At 46.0% G+C, this 22,449-nt stretch overlaps 1 protein-coding gene across 6 annotated transcripts; it reads right to left on the reverse strand.

The window, feature by feature from the left end:
- Positions 1 to 219: 219 nt before the first annotated feature.
- zgc:66447 (SLAIN motif-containing protein-like) lies at positions 220 to 21,923 on the reverse strand. 6 transcript variants are annotated; one of them, XM_014198861.2, is made up of 9 exons: positions 21,640 to 21,923; positions 20,383 to 21,062; positions 10,266 to 10,420; positions 6,936 to 7,067; positions 3,951 to 4,091; positions 3,341 to 3,670; positions 2,993 to 3,136; positions 1,767 to 2,034; positions 220 to 1,565 (listed from the first exon to the last, which is right to left on the reverse strand). In XM_014198861.2, exons 2-9 carry the CDS (start codon positions 21,048 to 21,050, stop codon positions 1,499 to 1,501), a joined length of 1,905 nt encoding a protein of 634 aa, XP_014054336.2. In that variant the 5' UTR covers positions 21,051 to 21,062; positions 21,640 to 21,923; the 3' UTR covers positions 220 to 1,498. The 6 variants fall into 6 exon arrangements, with proteins under 6 accessions (XP_014054336.2, XP_014054338.2, XP_014054337.2 ...); XM_014198863.2 differs by having other exon boundaries at positions 10,281 to 10,420; positions 20,383 to 21,065; positions 21,640 to 21,903; XM_014198862.2 differs by having other exon boundaries at positions 2,993 to 3,133; positions 20,383 to 21,065; positions 21,640 to 21,903.
- Between the last annotated feature and the right edge of the window lie 526 nt (positions 21,924 to 22,449).

Genomic DNA, 22,449 nt, shown 5'->3' on the forward strand with positions numbered 1-22,449 from the left:
CTAATAAAGTTGTCCCCTACTATGACAGCTACACATGTTGGAATAGACAAATTGCCTGGTTCAATTGGATATAACAGTGGGATTATTCATAGGTTCTGAGTTTTAATCACAAGATTTTTTATATATATAGCAGAATGTGTTCCAGCCTAAGGCACATCGATCTATGGTCCATGCATGATGAGCAGAGGAAGAGCATCTGCACGAGAAACAAAGTAAACATTCAAGTTCTGGGTAGGTTTTATTGTTCATTTTCATTACAGTTCCTGATTTTCAGAGGCACTCCGCATAAGGGTGCATAGCTGGTTGTCTTAGAAAAGGCATATGGCCTTTGCTTCGTGCATAAAACAGTTCATTTTAGTCGTACAGTGGTATTCAAAACCCAAAACAGATGAACCTACCGATATGCAGTAAAAACAACTGTGGTAAATCAACGCATACAGTATCTCAACTACAAGTAGTACTTTATTGGATTTTTAGAAACAGTGCTGCAGCATCAGAAATGCACCTTGGCACAAAGAATTTAACCCAACAATAATATTCATTTTATTTTTCTTAAGGGGGTCTTGATGGAAGGGCAGTGTGGTCCAGAGATGTTGCGTTGTGTCAGACTCGGCAAAACACAAATAGACAACACTTATAGGAGGAATCACAACCAAAAAAAACCTTCCCACACGCATCAACATGGGGTTTGTTCCTTGGAAGAACAGACTTACTATTGATAAGGCTATTATGTAACAAACTAATTTCTTTGTCCTCAGAGGAAAGAAAACTAAACAAACATCATGCAACACCCAAGATGAGATCACCTTCATATCAGTTAGGAGTTTAACTTCACACACAATAGAACAGTCCACCCAAAGTCTTCAATCATTTGTACATCTACAGAACGTAAACAAATAAAAAAAACAACCCTTAGTCTTCTCTCAACAACTATCAGAAAATATAGACTGGAATTGACTTGTTAAAAACATATTCTGTGGAAGCTTTGTCTAGGTCCCTAGAGCGAAAGAACGGTGTGTGCGTGTGCGCTCAGTCACTCTCTATCCGGTCTCTCCAGTTTATCCATGTGCGCTCAGTCACTCTCTATCCGGTCTCTCTCCAGTTTATCCATGTGCGCTCAGTCACTCTCTATCCGGTCTCTCCAGTTTATCCATGTGCGCTCAGTCACTCTCTATCCGGTCTCTCCAGTTTATCCATGTGCGCTCAGTCACTCTCTATCCGGTCTCTCCAGTTTATCCATGTGCGCTCAGTCACTCTCTATCCGGTCTCTCCAGTTTATCCATGTGCGCTCAGTCACTCTCTATCCGGTCTCTCCAGTTTATCCGTGGTGTGAGAGGGTTCTTCATGCCAAGGAAGGTCTGTTCATCTACAGTGGTATGTTCAGAGGCAAGTAAGTTGGTGTTGCCCACAGGGGTATGTTCAGAGTCAGTACGCAATGTTGGTGTTTATACTAAAATGTGAGGTAAAGGAGAGAGGTGGAGGAAGTGTCCTTGTTGCCTCAGTAGCAGCCGTCTCTCCACGACTCATTTGAGATTGGGCCATTCGTTCTAGTCATCCCCATAGACCTAACAAACAAAGACAACAATGACATGAGTCTTGATAGCTGTAAGAGTGCCATTCAAACGGTTTGTGGCCGCCACTGATAAGGAGTAATCACGTTTAACCAACGGAGTGACTGTACTGAAGAATCACACTCCTATCAACTCACTTTATGAGAAGTAATCATCCCAAGTCATAATGCTGAATGTGTATTTCTAAATAATCACCTTCTAGGTGTCTGGGCCAGTCTTCCCCTGGAGGATGGGGCTGCTGCTTGCCTCCCACCCCCAGTAGAGGCTCTTCCAGCTGGGTAGGCTCCCCCATTGGCAGGCCCTGGGGACTGGACCCTCCGTATCCCTCCATTGGGTCCACTCTGGGCTACAGGCAGGCCCCTGGAGGGCTGGCGGGCCCCTGGCATGGAGCCCATGGCTTTGACAGGGACCCGCATGGACAGAGGGGACTGGCCACTGCCTCGCATCCGACTGGATGACATACCTGGGGAGGGGGTGATGGGCATGATGAGATGGGTTCAGGAGAGTCCTATCCACACTGTAAAGTAATACACATGTGGTCTTCTCACTTATTTCATGTTCATATGCCAATGCTCTGATGACAGTACAATTCAGGTAATGAGAGAGAAGAGCACATATTCTCTGTATACTTGACATCAGGAATTGTGTCAGAAAAGAGTTGTAGATGCCTGAACCCAGAGGAATATTAGTGGAACTGAGGTGTATAACCAGGGAGGGAGGGACAGTAATGAGGGAGAAGTTGTAGACTAGATGCCTGTACCCAGAGGAATATTAGTGGAACTGAGGTGTATAACCAGGGAGAGGGAGGAATTGTAGACTAGATGCCTGTACCCAGAGGAATATTAGTGGAACTGAGGTGTATAACCAGGGAGGGAGGGACAGTAATGAGGGAGAAGTTGTAGACTAGATGCCTGCACCCAGAGGAATATTAAAGGTTACCTGAGGAGGGGGCAGGTGTACAGGCCAGGTGAACGTTACCTGAGGAGGGGGCAGGTGTACAGGCCAGGTGAGGGTTACCTGATGAGGGGGCAGGTGTACATGCCAGGTGAGGGTTACCTGAGGAGGGGGCAGGTGTACAGGCCAGGTGAGGGTTACCTGAGGAGGGGGCAGGTGTACAGGCCAGGTGAGGGTTACCTGAAGAGGGGGCAGGTGTACAGGCCAGGTGAAGGTTACCTGAGGAGGGGGCAGGTGTACAGGCCAGGTGAGGGTTACCTGAAGAGGGGGCAGGTGTACAGACCAGGTGAGGGTTACCTGAGGAGGGGGAGTGGGGCAGGTGTACAGGCCAGGTGAGGGTTACCTGAAGAGGGGGCAGGTGTACAGGCCAGGTAAAGGTTACCTGAGGAGGGGGCAGGTGTACAGACCAGGTGAGGGTTACCTGAGGAGGGGGAGTGGGGCAGGTGTACAGACCAGGTGAGGGTTACCTGAGGAGGGGGAGTGGGGCAGGTGAGATATGCGGTTGCCAGAGCTCTGGAGGTTAGCCTCCATGCTGCGGCTGTTCCTGACTGCCTCCAGGGATCGCAGGCTGGTGCGGGGGGCCAGGTTAGGCATGCTGTGCCTCACCTCTTCTGGAACCACACACACGGTTTGAGTTGGAGAAAGACTGAACTGAAACGGCGTTCTATAGAACTAATCGATTTATAAGTCATGTCTTCAAACGATACAGAGTACATCTGACTGACAATTCCATGTAGTTCTGACTGTGTACAGATACTGCCATGTTTTCAGGTTAATGTGTGATGCATGAATACTCCTCTCCAGTCTCCACCTACCCTCGGTCTTGGCGAACTTGAGCAGCTCGGGCCCGGGCCCCTGTAGCGATCGACGTGGAGCGCGTAACCGGGGGCCCCCCAGCCTGCTGTACTCTGCCTGGCCCTGGGAGCCTGGGGAGGGGGAGAGGCAGCGGGGCGAGCCCAGGGGAGAGGGGGAGTAGCGGAGGCGTCGCTGGGGCAGAGAGCAACACTCATCCTCCTCATCCTCCAGGCTGTAGGTATCAAACTCCTGGTCGCTGTAAGTCCCACCCCGACGTAGAGACTGGAGGGAGGCAGAGGAACTACGACGAGACACTGAGGCAGAGCTGGAGGCATAGTCCTGTCTCAGACCTGAGAGTGGAGAGAGTTACAGGGCCTGGACGCTGCTGCCAGAGACATACACATGAAAGAACAAGCGTCTACGGGCTTGTGTATTTAGTATCTACATGCACACCCACACATTACAAACACAGTCCTGCCCTAAGCACACACTACCACAGAGTGAGAATATTTACGGTCTTCTTCTTTATCAGTGGCATTATCACTGCAGTCCTTATTCTACACAACACAACTCACCCTCTTCCTGAAATACATTATCACCACAGTCATTATTCTAGACAACACCACTCACTCTCTTCCTGTAGGCGGGCCATGATCTGGACGTCAGTGAGGTCCTGTAGCTTGTAACCCATGGTGATGGAGTCGTCTGAGGTACTCAGCTCACTGTCTATAGACGACTGGGAACTCAGAGCAGAGTACATACTCATGTAGCCTGGAAAAACAACACACCATGATTTAGATATAATCCACCACAGTAGTCCCACACAACAGCCCCTTGAGGGATAAAAAAAAGGGACTATAATACAACCTGAAAACCAAGGACATGCAACTATACATTATCCATAGAGTAGTCAATTCTCTTTATTAGCCTAATCAGAGACTGGTCTAGTAATAATCTCTGAGAATAATCCCTGAGAACACTATAGAGCTAGGAAATTGTTTCTGGATCAGGCCTGCATTATGAGAAGAGATATTTAGAAGTCCTGACTTCCCTGTCTGTCCTAGTCTAGACACAGTGCTGAGGACAGCTAGAAGCATGATGTTTCTACTAGGCATCAGCAAGGCCATCGTCTGACACACACACCCACCCTTCATTGAAACTGAAACACATAAACACTTCATTCAAACTGAAAAAGAGGCAACATAATGCAGGGTGTTTGGTTATATAACAGATGGGATTAGGAGGGGTCACCAGCAAGCAAAGCATTTACATACTTCATGCAAAGAGTGTTATTTACAGTCTGTGTTCATCATAACATAAGCATTGTGTTGGTTTACATAGCGCCACCCACACCTTGAGAAGTTAAAACGTTTGTTTTCCCAGTATCGCTAAGGGCCAAAGTATTTGATATCCACACCACTCTGCAAAACATGCCTGTAAATGCCATTAGTTGTGAAATTATCATCAATGCATAACATAAGATACCATTCAGAATCGTTGCTGTAGAAGGCCAATATACACAATAGATCCAACCTTTGACCCTTTACGTTGAGTTGAGGAGAACAACCCTTTGAAAACTTCCCAGAAAAAACAGCAAACATTGTAAACAAACATTTAAAACAAACACTTGTTAAAAACCTGATACTTTAAAGTCCAACTCCAGTCTCCCTTTCAGCTCATTCATCACTTGATTTACTTAACAAAAAGCACATCTCAAAAGGTGGTCCAGGTGCCCAGATTACTGTATTTAAACATGGGATAGTGTTTCAACATGAAAAGTTCCAAAATCACTTGGGTGTGTCTTAAACAAATCAAAATATATATTTTAGAGTCTTCAAAGTAACCCCCCTTTACCTTGAAGACAGCTTTGCACACTCTTGGCATTCTCTCAACCACCTTCACCTGGAATGCTTTTCCAACAGTCTTGAAGGAGTTCGCACATATGCTAAGTGCTTGTTGGACGCTTTTCCTTCACTCTGTGGTCCAACTCATCCCAAATCATCTCAACTGGGTTGAGGTCGGGTGATTGTGGAGGCCAGGTCATCTGATGCAGCACTCCATCACTCTCCTTCTTGGTAAATAGCCCTTACACAGCCTGTAGGTGTGTTTTGAATCATTGTCCTGTGGAAAACAAATGATAGTCCCACTAAGCACAAACCAGATGGGATGGCGTATCGCTGCAGAATGCTGTGGTAGCCATGCTGGTTAAGGGTGCTAAATAAATCACAGACAGTGTCACCAGCAAAACACCCCCACACCTCTTCCATGCTTCACAGTGGGAACCACACATGTGGAGATCATCCATTCACCTACTCTGCATCTCACAAAGACTTGCTTGGGCCAAGAAACATACACAATCTGTCCTATGTTCTGATGAGTCCAAATTTGAGATTTTTGGTTCCAACCGCCGTGTCTTTGTGAGACGCAGAGTAGGTGAACGGATGATCTCCGCATGTGTGGTACCCACCGTGAAGCATGGAGGTGGTGTGATGGTGCTTTGCTGGTGACACGGTCAGTGATTTATATAGAATTCAAGGCACAATTACCCAGCATGGCTACCACAGCATTCTGCAGCGATACATCATCCCATCTGGTTTGCGCTTAGTGGGACTATCATTTGTTTTTCCACAGGACAATGATTCAAAACACACCTACAGGATGTGTAAGGGCTATTTGACCGAGAAGGAGAGTGATGGAGTGCTGCATCAGATGACCTGGCCTCCACAATCACCCGACCTCCTTCACACCGCAGAGTGAAGGAAAAGCAGCCGACAAGTGCTCAGCATGTGGGAACTCCTTCAAGACTGTTAGAAAAGCATTCCGCATGAAGCTGGTTGGGAGAATGCCAAGAATGTGCAAAGGGTGGCTACTTTGAAGAATCTAAAATATATTTTAATTTGTTTAACACTTTTTTGGTTACTACATGATTCCATGTGTTATTTCATAGTTTTGATGTCTTCACTATCATTCTACAATGTAGAAAATAATAAAAATAAAGAAGCCCTTAAATGAGTAAGTGTCCAAACTTTTGACGGGTACTAATTCTTTTTTTTACCCCTTTTCTCCCCAATTTTATGGTATCCGATTGGTAGTTACAGTCTTGTCCCGTCGCTGCAACTCCCGTACGGACTCGGGAGAGATGAAGGTCGAGAGCCGTGCATCCTCCGCAACACGACCTCGCCAAGCCGCACTGCTTCTTTACACACTGCTTGCTTAACCCGGAAGCCAGCCACACCAATGTGTCGGAGGAAACACAGTACAACTGGCTACCATGTCAGCATGCATGCACTCGGCCCGCCACAGGAGTCGCTAGAGCGCAATGGGACAAGGACATTCCGGCCCGGCCAAACCCTCCCCTACCCAAACAACGCTGGGACAATGGGTCTCCCGGTTGAGGTCGGCTGCGATTGAACCCGAATCTGTAGTGACGCCCCAAGCGCTGCAGTGCCTTAGACTAGCTTCCCGAGTGGCACAGCGGTCTAAGAACTTAAAAGTTACTTTTAGTCTGATACTACTTTAATCTTGAGTTCCACCAACACTGTTAAACACACTGGAGAGAGAGAGAGAGAGCAGCTGAAAGTAAAGCAGCACGTGGTGTATTATTATCATGCGTACCTGAGCCACCACTGGTTAGTAGGATTTTGTTAGTGGATTTGTTGTGGTACCCAGGAGAGAGGAGGCCAGAGCCAGAGGAGCCAGCCTCCCCCGTCTGACCAGAGCTGCTGTAGATGTTCCTCCAGCGAGACGCTAAAGGCACACAGGAGAGGAGACAGGAGAGGACACACAGTTACATAAACAGAGTCAAGGCACCGTTTAAAAAGGCAACCTGTATCGTGCAAAGGGAGTGTTTACTTCAATTTTTGGCCAAAATCTGTGACCTTGTAGACAAATAAAACACCAGTTGGGTGGAAGTGTGTGCTCAGGATTCCTTTACCAGTTCTTTAGGTACTGATTCTGAAGTGAACAAGAACTTTAAAAGTAATTCCTGATCAAAAGAGAAATTACAACTTTCATCATCGTTTCAAAAATGGTCGGCCGTGGCTGGTTCATTTTAAAAACTGTTGCAAAAGAGCAAGACTAAAGGCATTGATTTTGTGTATTTAGTAGGACAGATGACGTTTCCAAGACTTAAGGTGGGACAATGCCTGTGCCTGCACAAAAAGAGTTTTAGAACTTACTGTCCTATAGCAATACTTATGAAGAGCTAATAATGGTGTCTATATTATTTACCGACTTCACACAGCGTCATTGTTGGCCACTACCTTCATGCTGAATCATTGCCAGAGCCAATGGGCCAAAACAAGTTTGGGAGGGTGAAACTGTTCTCGTAGCCTATAAGGGTGATCTAGAGGTAGCAATGAGGCTATAGTAGGTCATTATTCCTAAGGCACTGGTTCCTATAATTTTTAATTTACTTCCTCCAGGAAGCAGTACTGTTTGCCATTGGCCACATCAAGTGTGGGAGGGTGAAACTCTCCAATATCACACTTATATAACATAACTATGGGGTAGGTTATAGCCTAGTGAATGATTTCCTATATTTGCCAGCTGCCTGTGCCAGTGGGTAGCTGATGTAATACATTGAGCGCAGGAGTTCTCTTTGATCTTTTCTAAAATGAAGTCAACTCTGGGGCTGTAATCTCCTGTACCACACATGAGCAGCACGGTGGTGTGCATGTCAACATTTCACTTCTAAAGTGGGTAGTTTCATGGCCTGACAGCTGTGTTCTGGTGCGAATACCTCTGTCTATCTGACCCAGGGCAAGGTAATCCAACCCAACAGCCAGCCTCTACACCATGACATCACGTGGTCATTGAGCCAGGCCCTGGTCGGTGTGAATGGCTTGGTTGTTGAAGTTCAGTAGCTGCAGGAAGTACCAGATGCACACCGGATAAATAAATAATGAATGGGTGTGTGCTGCTGGATCTAACACTGGTAAATTACTGGTGGTGGTGGAGTTGCCGAGAATCTCTACATTAGGAGCACCACATGAAATTTAGATATACATTTTTTTTTTTTTAGATTGATTGATTGAGAAGCAGCATATATGGGGCCTATATAGAATTTAGTTACTTTCGAAGCACACATGCCTTATAAACTAACATGTAACACTGTTAAGACAGTTTACTATAAAAGCAAAACACGTCCATACGAATACATGTCATTGTAATTACAGTCATTTTGTAGATGATTAGGTTTCTACATTGTGTAAAAAAAAAAACACAATTTCCCTATTGAGATACGGTGTACAATTGTCAATGTAATGTCTCTAAAAACGTCAGGTTTGTCATTCATTGATTCCCTTTCCTTTCTTTCTTTGCCCCCCAGATGTTTGCGTATACTAGCAAAGTAACCAGGTTGTTAGCTAGCTAACATGTACTAGCAAAGTAACCAGGTTGTTAGCTAACTAACGAGGTAACATGTACTAGCAAAGTTACCAGGTTGTTAGCTAGCTAACGAGGTAACATGTACTAGCAAAGTTACCAGGTTGTTAGCTAGCTAACGAGGTAACATGTACTAGCAAAGTTACCAGGTTGTTAGCTAGCTAACGAGGTAACATGTACTAGCAAAGTTACCAGGTTGTTAGCTAGCTAACGAGGTAACATGACTGAACGAAGTGTAAACAAATATTTAACGGCGCTCAAGTAGTTTTAGAATGGCCCGGACATGGTTTATGAACGTTAAATGCGGTCCCGGCGATCCGCTATAGGAAGATTAAAATGTTGCAGCGGTAACATGGGTCCGATCTCTTTACCTGGTTGGGCTAGAAGCAAGCCATTTTCACTTTTGTAACGGCGCAACCATGACGCGAATAAATCTGCACTCATAAAAATTAAGTCCAGAGAAGACGCGTGAATGAAAACATTCCCTCGTTATGCCAAGATCATACATTTTCTCGTAATCACGACAAGTTGTTTTGTTGAGAGAAACTCTATACATACAGTACGTGTGGACATATTGATGATCGGTTGACAGTAGTGTCATTGTGCCTCAGAGGCAGTAAGAGACTACAATGACCTTTAATTAGAGCACATCTGCTGTAAGTTGCGTGTGTTGTATCAAACCCCCAGCAATAAAAGCTGATTTTAATCAATCAATACGTCCACTCCTATTTATAGAATTTCTCATGATTGACAAAACTTTTACTTCATTATCACCAGAAAATTGTCTTGTGATCTCGCCATAACGTTGGGGTGTGATTATATTTCCCCAAAGTATGTTGTACCGAAGTTGACTGACAAAGGGAACGTAACGTTATGACTATAACTACTGTTCCCTGAAGGACAGGAAACGAGGTACAACACCTGTTTGGCCCCACACCGCCTGTTCCTGGGCTCGGTGAACAGCAGCATTAAAAATCAAGGACTGAATCCAAGCCTCACACTTAGAACCTGTGGAACACGGGATTTCCAGCGAGGCGCAGATTTCATTGGCCATGTCAGGCGTGTTTGTAGATCCTTCAACTGAAGTCGCTGGAGTAAGACTCCCTATAGTATGTTGTACCTCGTTTCCCTCCTTCAGGGAACAATAGTTATAGTCATAACGTTATGTTATTGGATAGGAGGCAGTACTGGTTATTGCCTCAGGTAATGTGTTATGACTGCATTCACTGTTGGTCAGTGCCAAGCTCCTCTTATTTGTTTATGGCTTGTTATGAGGTTATTGGGTGTCGGATTGGAGCGTTACTTTGCACTGGTACTGTTGGTATAAGGTTACTGGGCAATGGCGGGAAGCAAGGTTATTGTAGAAGGGTTCCTACAGGGTTGTTATAATGTTAATGTAAGGTTGTTTTTTTATGGTTATCAAAAGGTTGTATATGGTTATTATAGGATTACTATAAGGTTATTGTACATGGTTATTACATGGTTAGTATAAGGTGACTGGTTACTATAGTTACTTTAGAGTTGGTATATGATCATTATAAAGGTTATTATCAAGGTTACTAGGTAGGTGTGTACTCTGGTCGAGACGGTTGAGCAGGGTGCGACAGGCCACCTCCGTCTCTGGGCTGGGGTGGTCCAGAACCTTCCGACACCACTTCAGAGGAGACTCAGGCCTGGGCTCAGCAACTACCTGCTTCTTAGGGGAGACATACAACCTGCAGAGAGACGAGGGAGAGAAAAAAAGATATATATATATAAAAGAGGCCGGGAGAGAGGGAGAGATGTGGTGGATAATGAGGCAGGCAGCAATGAAAGGAAGAGGATGAGAAAGGAGGTGGTGGATGGAGAAAGCGAGACAGCAAGAGGGAGGGACAGAAACAGGCGATTTACATTTTGCAAAGCATCAAAGCCTGTTCATCCAGCCTGCCTGCACTCAAGCGAACAGCGGGATAAGAACACAGCATTAAATGGTTCTCTGGCATGCGAGTTCCGCATTTAATAACTTGTCCTGTGTGGGAATGTTTGCAGGAGGCCTGTCTTCTAGTCTTACGCATTGGTGGAACAACCACACACAAACTCGTTATCCTTCATACCACTAATCACCTACTACTAGAAATAGACTTGTTTCAACATACAGCAGCATGTCTTTGTTACATACATAAGGCATTGCTAAACCATCCTTTTATCCAATCCTAGACGGTCACCACTCCATCTCAACCCATTTAGTTCTGCCCATTCTAGCCCATCCCAGATTCCCGGGCAATAACCACAGTCCACAGCAGTGCTGTGTGTGCTCAGCCCATACCTGGCAGTGTTACCTCTTCCTTCCACAGTAGCAATATCAGCAGCACTGGTGTGTGCATGGCCCCATCTCCTAATGAGGGCTCTACTGTACTTTCCTCTCCCAGCCATCACTATGCATTACCTTCTATTGTACTGTCCTCTCCCGGCCATCACTATGCATTACCTTCTACTGTACTGTCCTCTCCGGGCCATCACTATGCATTACCTTCTACTGTACTGTCCTCTCCCAGCCATCACTATGCATTACCTTCTACTGCATGAGTTGTCTGAAATAGGCACATCTACAGCACGCCTAGCCTACTGTAGACAATGTGCCTAGTCTACTACACAAGGTGATGATCTCAACTGACATCAGCGCTGGGCCCGATCGTCTTGAACATCAGCGCTGGGCCCGATCGTCTTGAACATCAGCGCTGGGCCCGATCGTCTTGAACATCAGCGCTGGGCCCGATCGTCTTGAACATCAGCGCTGGGCCCGATCGTCTTGAACATCAGCGCTGGGCCCGATCGTCTTGAACATCAGCGCTGGGCCCGATCGTCTTGAACATCAGCGCTGGGCCCGATCGTCTTGCATTTTTTGCATTGCTTTAACTGTTTGAGTACATGTGAAGTAACGCTAAGTAGCAGTGAGTGTTTTAGTCCCTCTCCTTGAAAAAAGTACAGTGCAAACTGCCAAGTTCGTTAGGACGTTTGATCCGGGTCACATGGGGGAATGCTTTGAGCCACAAAACACACACAAAAGAGGCCTGGCTGTGCGAACTGGTTTTTGAGTAATCAACTTGGGCTCATCTTCCCATTGGACAAACACAAAAGACAAGCCCTCTATCCCACTGGGACCAGCAACAATGAAGACAGCAGCTATCCAGGTCTCTCACTACAGATGTTTCAGTAGTCAGTCAACTTGATCCTGGAACAGTTTCTTTCTAGTAATTGGAGAGCTGACCAGCGGTGGCCGATGCTAAGTAGTAGGCCTAGGTACCTAGGCCAGTTTAACAGTCAGATCATTTGATACTCAGAGCTACAGTTGAAGGGTAGAGGCACTAAGGGCAGATCATTTGATACACAGAGCTACAGTTGAAGGGTAGAGGCACTAAGGGCAGATCATTTGATACTCAGAGCTACAGTTGAAGGGTAGAGGCACTAAGGGCAGATCATTTGATACTCAGAGCTACAGTTGAAGGGTAGAGGCACTAAGGGCAGATCATTTGATACACAGAGCTACAGTTGAAGGGTAGAGGCACTAAGGGCAGATCATTTGATACTCAGAGCTACAGTTGAAGGGTAGAGGCACTAAGGGCAGATCATTTGATACACAGAGCTACAGTTGAAGGGTAGAGGCACTAAGGGCAGATCATTTGATACTCAGAGCTACAGTTGAAGGGTAGAGGCACTAAGGGCAGATCATTTGATACTCAGAGCTACAGTTGAAGGGTAGAGGCACTAAGGGCAGATCATTTGATACTCAGAGCTACAGTTGAAGGGTAGAGGCACTAAGGGCAGATCATTTGATACTCAGAGCTACAGTTGAAGGGTAGAGGCACTAAGGGCAGATCATTTGATACTCAGAGCTACAGTTGAAGGGTAGAGGCACTAAGGGCAGATCATTTGATACACAGAGCTACAGTTGAAGGGTAGAGGCACTAAGGGCAGATCATTTGGTAAATGGACCTGTTGTTGTTGTTGTTGTTATTTATACATAGAGCTAAATAGAAATACTGGTAGGCACGCCATCATCTGCAGGCAAAACAAAGCACTCATGCATGGACATTGGACACTTTTGTTCACCTTAGCTTGTGTTCCATTTCTTGGCTTGTTCCTTGCACAGCCGGGTTACTTCCAGTCTCAACCCCCACAGATTACTAGAATTCTCCATACCTCTCAGTAAATGTTTTTAGAAGCAGAAGTTTAGGCCCCAGCAGCAGCCATCCAGCCTCTAGCCTAAATGGCACCCTATTCCCTATGTAGTCCACTACAACCATAGGGTTCTGGTGTCAAAAGTAGTGCATCATAAAGGGAACAGGGTGCCACTTGGGACTCAGTCCTGAGCCCTAGCCACCAGCCCAAAGCAGCTTAGGGGTCCATGCCTGGGCAGATTATTTATTTAATGTTGTAGTAGTGATAACCACCTGGGGTTCATACAGAATGGTTAATAATGTGGTAGAGAGAACAAGGCCTCGCTGCTATGGGTTGTTAATCCACAGATCAGCTACTAAAGTAGCTACCAGGAATACAATATGGTACCCGTTCGTATCGGACAATACTGTACAAAATGGGACAGGTAAAACAAACACATAATAGTTTAAAACACCCTGAACTTGGCAAACGCACACAAGCCTCATGCCCAGATGAACATTGTGGCGTACAGAGGGGAAATTAAATGAAGACGGATTCACTTGGAATTAGCAGTCTGCCATTAAACATTTTGAGGTAATCCAATCCTGTTAATTCAATTCTGGTAAACAAGCCACGCTCCTCCTACACCACAGAAGAACCCAGACTAGACAGCAACAGCAGTACAACAGAAGAGCACAGACCAGACAGCAAAAGCAGTACAGGGTTGACATTCATTTGAAGAGAGTTAGATGATCATTTGAATGATGCAAATCCTGACTGAGCCAGCAGTGGTAGAAGCCCCGAGCAGCGACTGGGCCAGCAGTAGTAGAAGCCCCGAGCAGCGACTGGGCCAGCAGTAGTAGAAGCCCCGAGCAGCGACTGGGCCAGCAGTAGTAGAAGCCCCGAGCAGCGACTGGGCCAGCAGTAGTAGAAGCCCCGAGCAGCGACTGGGCCAGCAGTAGTAGAAGCTAGAGGTCGACCGATTAGAATTTTTCAACGCCGATACCAATTATTGGAGGACCAAAAAAAGCCGGTACAGATTAAAAAAATTAAAAAAAAAAAAATAGGCCATTTTTTTTATTTGTAATAATGACAATTACAACAATACTGAATGAACACTTATTTTAACTTAATATAATGAATCAATAAAATCAATTTAGCCTCAAATAAATAATGAAACATGTTCAATTTGATTTAAATAATGCAAAAACAAAGTGTTGGAGATGAAAGTAAAAGTGCAATATGTGCCATGTGTGGCAAACCTCTTCAAAGTTAGGAGCGTTTGTCACAAATTAAGTGGGAAACTGTCACCAAAGTCAGCCCAGAATGAAAGTTATTTCGAACATGACAGTACTTGTGTGTTTGTTTCGCGGTCCTGGTCCACCCAGGCCGCAGGTAAGGTCAAGGATAGCAGGGTTCGGTACACAAATCTGGTTCTCGGTAGGTCCAGGTCTAAACGCCAACAGGTAAGTCCGAAACAGTCCAGCTCGTACACGGTAAATCCAGCCAATGTAGATTTTCTCTATGGTTCATAGATCCTTCCCGCCCTCTCTCTCTCTTCCTGGTTTTTCTTGACCTTTTATCTGTGGGTCAGCTCCACCCTCTGAGGGTTCCCCTTGCTTCTGGGAATTGTAGTTTTGGCAGTCGGCCATTTTGTGATCTGTAGTTCTGATCGGGGTGGCCATTTTAGTGATCGGGCAGAGCCCGTTTATTAGTTCTGCCCTCACATATCTGCCATTTATCACTCGACCCCCTTCTTTGCCACACATGTAAGAAAGCTAACGTTTAAGTTCCTTGCTCAGAAGATGAGAACATATGAAAGTTGATGGTTCCTTTTAACATGAGTCTTCAATATTCCCAGGTAAGAAGTTTTAGGTTGTAGGAATTATAGGACTATTTCTCTCTATACGATTTGTATTTCATATACCTTTGACTATCGGATGTTCTTATAGGCACTTTAGTATTGCCAGTGTAACAGTATAGCTTCCGTCCCTCTCCTCGCTCCTACCTGGGCTCGAACCAGGAACACATCGACAACAGCCACCCTCGAAGCAGCGTTACCCATGCAGAGCAAGGGGAACAACTACTCCAAGTGTTAGAGCGCGTGACGTTTGAAACGCTATTAGCGCGCACCCGGCTAACTAGCTAGCCATTTCACATCGGTTACACCAGCCTAATCTTGGGAGTTGATAGGTTTGAAGTCATAAACAGCGCAATGCTTGAAGCACAGCGAAGAGCTGCTGGCAAAACGCACGAAAGTGCTGTTTGAATGAATGCTTACGAGCCTGCTGCTGCCTACCACCGCTCAGTCAGACTGCTCTATTAACACACAGAAATACGAGCCTTAGTTTCTGGATTCGACCATATTAATGACCTCTCTCGAAAACAAAACGTTTTTCCTTTCAGTGAAATACGGAACCGTTCCATATTTCATCTAACGGGTGGCATCCCTAAGTCTAAATATTCCTGTTACATTGCACAACCTTCAATGTTATGTCATAATTACGTAAAATTCTGGCAAATTAGTTCGCAACGAGCCAGGCGGCCCAAACTGTTGCATATACCCTGACTCTGCGTGCAATGAACGCAAGAGAAATGACAATTTCACCTGGTTAATATTGCCTGCTAACCTGGATTTCTTTTAGCTAAATATGCAGGTTTAAAAATATATACTTGTGTATTGATTTTAAGAAAGGCATTGATGTTTATGGTTGGAGCAACGTGTACCTAAGCGATTATATGCAACTCAGGACAGGCTAGATAAACTAGTAATATCATCAACCATGTGTAGTTAACTAGTGATTATGATTGATTGATTGTTTTTTATAAGATAAGTTTAATGCTAGCTAGCAACTTACCTTGGCTTCTTACTGCATTCGCGTAACAGGCTGGCTCCTCATGGAGTGCAATGTAAAGCAGGTGGTTAGAGCGTTGGACTAGTTAACCGTAAGGTTGCAAGATTGAATCCCCGAGCTGACAAGGTAAAAATATGTCGTTCTGCCCCTGAACAAGGCAGTTAACCCACCATTCCTAGGCCATCATTGAAAATAAGAATGTGTTCTTAACTGACTTGCCTAGTTAAATATAAAGGTGTAAAATGTTTATTTTTTATTAAATCAGCCAAATCGGCGTCCAAAAATAACGATTTCCGATTGTTATGAAAACTTGAAATCGGCCCTAATTAAAAATCGGCCATTCCGATTAATCGGCTGACCTCTAGTAGAAGCCCCGAGCAGCGACTGGGCCAGCAGTAGTAGAAGCCCCCGAGCAGCGACTGGGCCAGCAGTAGCAGAAGCCCCCGAGCAGCGACTGGGCCAGCAGTAGCAGAAGCCCCCGAGCAGCGACTGGGCCAGCAGTAGCAGAAGCCCCCGAGCAGCGACTGGGCCAGCAGTAGCAGAAGCCCCCGAGCAGCGACTGGGCCAGCAGTAGCAGAAGCCCCCGAGCAGCGACTGGGCCAGCAGTAGCAGAAGCCCCCGAGCAGCGACTGGGCCAGCAGTAGCAGAAGCCCCCGAGCAGCGACTGGGCCAGCAGTAGCAGAAGCCCCGAGCAGCGACTGGGCCAGCAGTAGCAGAAGCCCCGAGCAGCGACTGGGCCAGCAGTAGCAGAAGCCCCCGAGCAGCGACTGGGCCAGCAGTAGTAGAAGCCCCCGAGCAGCGACTGGGCCAGCAGTAGTAGAAGCCCCCGAGCAGCGACTGGGCCAGCAGTAGTAGAAGCCCCCGAGCAGCGACTGGGCCAGCAGTAGTAGAAGCCCCCGAGCAGCGACTGGGCCAGCAGTAGTAGAAGCCCCGAGCAGCGACTGGGCCAGCAGTAGTAGAAGCCCCGCGCAGCGACTGGGCCAGCAGTAGTAGAAGCCCCGAGCAGCGACTGCACTATGACCATACATGGGCTCCCGCCTGGTTCAGCAGTCTAAGGCTCTCCATCTCAGTGCTAGAGGTGTCACTACAGACATCCTGGTTCAGCGGTCTAAGGCTCTCCATCTCAGTGCTAGAGGTGTCACTACAGACCCTGGTTCAGCGGTCTAAGGCTCTCCATCTCAGTGCTAGAGGTGTCACTACAGACACCCTGGTTCAGCGGTCTAAGGCTCTGCATCTCAGTGCTAGAGGTGTCACTACAGACCCTGGTTCAGCGGTCTAAGGCTCTGCATCTCAGTGCTAGAGGCGTCACTACAGACATCCTGGTTCAGCGGTCTAAGGCTCTGCATCTCAGTGTTAGAGGTGTCACTACAGACATCCTGGTTCAGCGGTCTAAGGCTCTGCATCTCAGTGTTAGAGGTGTCACTACAGACATCCTGGTTCAGCGGTCTAAGGCTCTCCATCTCAGTGTTAGAGGTGTCACTACAGACATCCTGGTTCAGCGGTCTAAGGCTCTGCATCTCAGTGCTTGAGGTGTCACTACAGACACCATGGTTCATATCCAGGTTGTATCACATCTGGCCGTGATTGGGAGTCCCATAGGGCGGCGCGCAATAGGCCCAGCATCATCCGGGTGTGGCAGTCATTGTAAATAAGAATTTGTTCTTAACTGATTTGCCTAGTTAAATAAAAGTTAAAAAAATTATAATCATGTGGGATAAACAAAGGACCACTAATGCCTTGTTTCCACTTCTCTGGCTGTGGAAAATGCTGCAGCCTTGGTTCGTCACACACACACACACTCTTTTGAACTTTGCCAAGTATGAAGCAATAAGTCAAGTCATGCTATTGGACTACCTATGGCTGTATGTATTAGGGCTAGAGGTCGACCGGTTAAATAGGGCCGATTTCCAGTTTTCATAACAAAATCGGTAATCGTCATATTTGGATGCCGATTATATTGCAATCCACGAGGAGACTGGGTGGTAGGCTGACCACCTGTTACACGAGTGCAGGCAGCAAGGAGCCATGGTAAGTTGCTAGCTAGCATTAAACTTATCTTATAAAAAACAATCAATCAATCATAATCACTAGTTAACTACACATGGTTGATGATATTACTAGTTTAACTAGCTTGTCCTGCATTGCACATAATCAATGCGGTGCCTGAAATGGTGTCACTTCTCTTGCGTTCAGTACAAGCAGAGTCAGGGTATATGCAGCTGCTCGAACCGCCTGGCTCGTTGCGAACTGTGTGAAGACCATTTCTTCCGAACAAAGACCGTAATTAATTTGCCAGAATTTTACTTAATTATGACATAACATTGAAGGTTGTGCAATGTAACATCAATATTTAGGGTTGCCACCCATTCGATAAAATACAGAACGGTTATGTATTTTACTGAAAGAATAAACTTTATGTTTTCGGACCATATTAATGACCCAATGCTTGTATTTATTTGTTTATTACTCTCTCTCTCTCTCTCTCTCTCTCTCTCTCTCTCTGGTCTCTATCTCTCTCTCTCTCTCTCTCTCTTCTTCTTCTCTTTCTCTCTCTCTCTCTCTCTCTCTCTCTCTCTCTCTCTCTCTCTCTCTCTCTCTCTCTCTCTCTCTCTCTCTCTCTCTCTCTCTCTCTCTCTCTCTCTCTCTCTCTCTCTCTCTCTCTCTCTCTCTCTCTCTCTCTCTCTCTCTCTCTCTCTCTCTCTCTCTCTCTCTCTCTCTCTCTCTCTCTCTCTCTCTCTCTCTCTCTCTCTCTCTCTCTCTCTCTCTCTCTCTCTCTCTCTCTCTCTCTCTCTCTCTCTCTCGATTTAAGAAGGGCTTTATAAATACATTTTATTAGATAGAGCAGTCTTACTGAGCGGTCGGTGGTAGGCAGCAGCAGCAGGCTCGTAAGCATTCATTCAAACCGCACTTTCCTCCGTTTGCCAGCAGCTTTTCGCAATGCTTGAAGCACAGTGCTGTTTATGACTTTAAGCCTATCAACTTCCGAGATTAGGCTGGCAATATAATAGTGCCTATAAGATCATTTAATAGTCAAAGGTCTATGAAATACAAATAGTATCGAGAGAAATAGTCCTATAATAACTACAACCTAAAACTTCTAAACTGGGAATATTGAAGACTCATGTTAAAAGGAACCACCAGCTTTCATATGTTCTCATGTTCTGAGCAAGGCACTTAAACATTAGCTTTCTTACATGGCACATATTGCACTTTTACTTTCTTCTCCAACACTGTGTTTATGCATTATTTAAACCAAATTGAACATGTTTTATTATTTATTTGAGACTAAATGTATGTATTTTATTAAGGCTGTATGTGTTAGGGCCCAAAGGCTGTATGTGTTGGGGCCCAAAGGCTGTATGTGTTAGGGCCCAAAGGCTGTATGTGTTAGGGCCCAAAGGCTGTATGTGTTAGGGCCCACCATAGCAAAATGCTTTAAAAATGGAAAACAAGTGCCTTTCTTATTGGACAAGTTTCAGTCCGTTTTATTCAGTTGGGTGCCTAGTGAATAGGACCCATGTCTCCTCGGCCGTTGAGAGGCCCAGCTGTGCTGCACTAGTTCTGGCTCTGCGCTCAAGCCTCCTCCTCCCTCTCTGGGTATTCATGTCAGAGGAGAAAATCACTACTGCTGCTGAGCGCACACACAGTGCCCAGAGTAAAACGCGTTGGCTGGCTGCCCCTCGCCCAGCGACAACAGTGGCCCCTCTCCCTCTAGAGCAAGGCACTCCCCCTCTCTGTCCATTTCAGTCACTACCCAGCCTCTCTCTCCCAGTCACATAGATTCAGTGATCAGAGGCACTGCCTGTCAGTGCCCATTTTATACAGCCCACAAAGCCGAGCATTTCCAAGGCAGAAGCAGCGCTCAGATATTTCCATCTAAAGGCCTACTAGCCCAGCTGCATCAAATCTGCATGTATTTTCTGCATGTTCTCCTCTGGTTGTTGCGTATCACGGAAACCAGGCCAACTGCCACAGCAGAGACCCACCTCCAACCTAGGGTCACGTCCCAAACAGTACCTTATTCCCTACATAGTGCACTAGGGCCCTGGTCAAAAGTAGTGCACTATAACGGGAATAGGGTGCTATTTGGGACATTGGTATGACTAAAGGTCGCAGTCATAGTCCCTATACTTATGAGAGTGAAAGGTTCAACAGAACAGTAACATAATGACTCATCTGGCTATAGGGCCTTCCACCATCCTGAGTGTGAACACAAACTCATCCCACACACAGTATGACATCACGCTGACCCCTGGAGACAGTGGTAAACAGATGTCTCCCCTCCAACATGTGGGGCTGCAGACTAGTGAAGATACGTCTACATGTGTTCCTCTCCTTCATCTGCAGTGATCAGAATACATGTCTAGTGTCTACTGGGAATAACTTTCATCTGAACAGAGCAGAATCTGCAGATACACAGCAGATAAGGAAGGGACCGTAGACTAAAAAGCTGACTAAGACCCTTTATGATCGGAGCATAGAAAATAAAAGGTAGGAGACCTTCCAAACAGTGTGCAGAGGATATTTGACTGAATCTGAAATGGCACTCTATTCCCTATATAGTGCACTCCTTTTGAGCAGAGCCTTATGCAGGCCCCAGTTTAAAGTACTGCATTAGCTATATAGGAAATAGGTTGGAATTTCAGATGCTTCCTTTGTCTCGCTCCTATCCCCATGGTACCTACCAGCTGTCCTCGTCATCCACCTCTGCAAGGTCCTCCCATAGGTCCAGAACATCAACCTCATCCAGGGCCAACTGGTCAACTCCTGAGTCGCTCTCGGCCAGAGTCTCAGACTCATAGCTGTCCAGAGAGGGACTCTCTGGGGTTGGGCTTAGCCCCTGGGTCTGCGCCGGTCCTGGTCCGTTCCCGCAGGGCAGGGTCAGAAAGCCTGCACACAGTCCACCATCCGCATCCTCTATCCGGTTAGCTGCAGGTAGAGGGGACATATCCTCACTGCTACTACTGTCCTGAGGAGGGGACAGCTCCAAGTCACTGCTGCTGCCTAGTTCCGTTCCACAACTTCCACTGCTCCCCAACCTGAGAGGAGAGTTGGTGTTGGTCACCTCTTCGCTGGAAGAGATTCTCTCATTGATGTTGCTACTGGTTGTGAGGTTACTGTTTGTGGTGGTCGCTCCTCTGAGATGTAGATTCTTACTGCCTCCCCTGTTGCGGAGTGTTTGATTCTGGACCTCGAGTCTTCGAATGAGCTCCTGGAGCTTACGTACCTCTTCCAGCTCCACCCCTGCTAGCTCCTGCTCCTCCTCGTAGCTCGGCTGGGACGCCTTCATGAGACCCCCGGTACAGTCATTGCCTGCCGGTTGGACCTCACCGGCGCTGTCCGGAACTACCATGTTGGTCCTGTTCTGCTAGGGGAAGATAATCGAATGTTTCGATCAGCAGCTCGCGTAAGGAACAAACCATTCAAACCCCTGTTTCGAGATTAACAATCATCCGAACAAACACCCAAACTGCAAGCTCATCGTGGTGGGATAACTAATCAATTTGATCATAGCTAGTTACTTTGTTACGTTTACATGCCAATAAAAGCCATAGACGGCAGTTGAATATATTTTCTGACTACATCAACTAACAAACTCCCATGTTTATAATTAATAACGCTGCCATGATGAATAAAGAAATAACGGCCGAAGCTACGAAGGCTGACAAATTGTAGACTAGCAACAGCGGGCACAAACCGCATCTCCCCCCACTCACATTCAGTTTCACTGAATGCCGCCAACATTTGCAGCTAAAGATAAGTGCAGCGTCTAGTTGCCATTTGTTGCTAGCTAATTAGATATAATTCACGTTAAAGCACATGCATTTATATAATTTATCAATGAAAGCCAATAGATCATTTGTTACATCGATGCATTTCCAAGATAACTGTTGATTAGCCAGCCACCAAGCTAAAGCGCTAGCTAAACATAACAAACCTACCTTTGCTTCACCGGTTGAGATGAGCCGTGTTGTCAAGAAATGCTCGAATTAGCCTGATAAATCCAACGCACGAGTTTGCGTTAATCAAGTACGTTTACAAGGAATACATTTTTTTTTCTAAGTAAATAAGATGTATGTAATAACAATATAGCTATATGATTATCGATGTAATGGCTCGAACCACGCTAAGCCATGTCCCTGTTAGCCTGTAACTGGCTAGTTAGTAAAGATAGCTAACTAAGCAGCTATGTTTTGCCAGCTTTGAGGGACTCGAGTTGACCCAATCAGAGCATTGGTCCCGCCCCCTACCTGACATTAACACGATATTTGGTGCCACCTACAGGCGACTTCAGGTATTACCTGTCGTTCTCTTCTCATGCGCTAGATGTCGCCAAATAAAAGGGGAAAGAAAAACTCATCCATTGTCACAGCTGAGGTGCGTCGAGTTCGCTTTAACGTTTTTCTACGTTGCGTGACGATTTGAAATGAAACGACACGTTTCCCCAAAACGATGAGAACCGTTCTTCAACAGCATTTGAGGTACGTTTGCTCCCGTTTGGTGGGTGTGGTATGGCCATGACCAGAGCCATGTATTTAGAATAAATAAATAAACACATTGCTCTGGGTGTGACTATTTCAAATTGCAAAACACTTGCAGCACACTATAGAGTAATCGCCTTCTGAGCCACCATAATTACAGCGTTTTTCGACTGGTCATTCAGTACAGTAGAGTTTCCTTTCTGGCGTACTAAACGCAGCCCTGTCATCAGTACTATACACTCTTTAGCCACAAAAGTGTCTGTCAACATG

This window comes from Salmo salar, chromosome ssa05, assembly GCF_905237065.1.
Source record: "Salmo salar chromosome ssa05, Ssal_v3.1, whole genome shotgun sequence".
Lineage (NCBI taxonomy): Eukaryota > Metazoa > Chordata > Actinopteri > Salmoniformes > Salmonidae > Salmo > Salmo salar.

Coding starts and splice junctions, on each gene's coding strand:
- zgc:66447 (XM_014198861.2), bottom strand. CDS start 21,050: ATGGTAGTTCCGGACAGCGCCGGTGAGGTCCAACCGGCAGGCAATGAC. Junction 10,421..20,382: donor GTGGATGACGAGGACAGCTG/GTAGGTACCATG, acceptor GTCTCTCTGCAG/GTTGTATGTCTCCCCTAAGA. Junction 3,671..3,950: donor GGCCCGCCTACAGGAAGAGA/GTGAGTGGTGTT, acceptor CTCCACTCTCAG/GTCTGAGACAGGACTATGCC.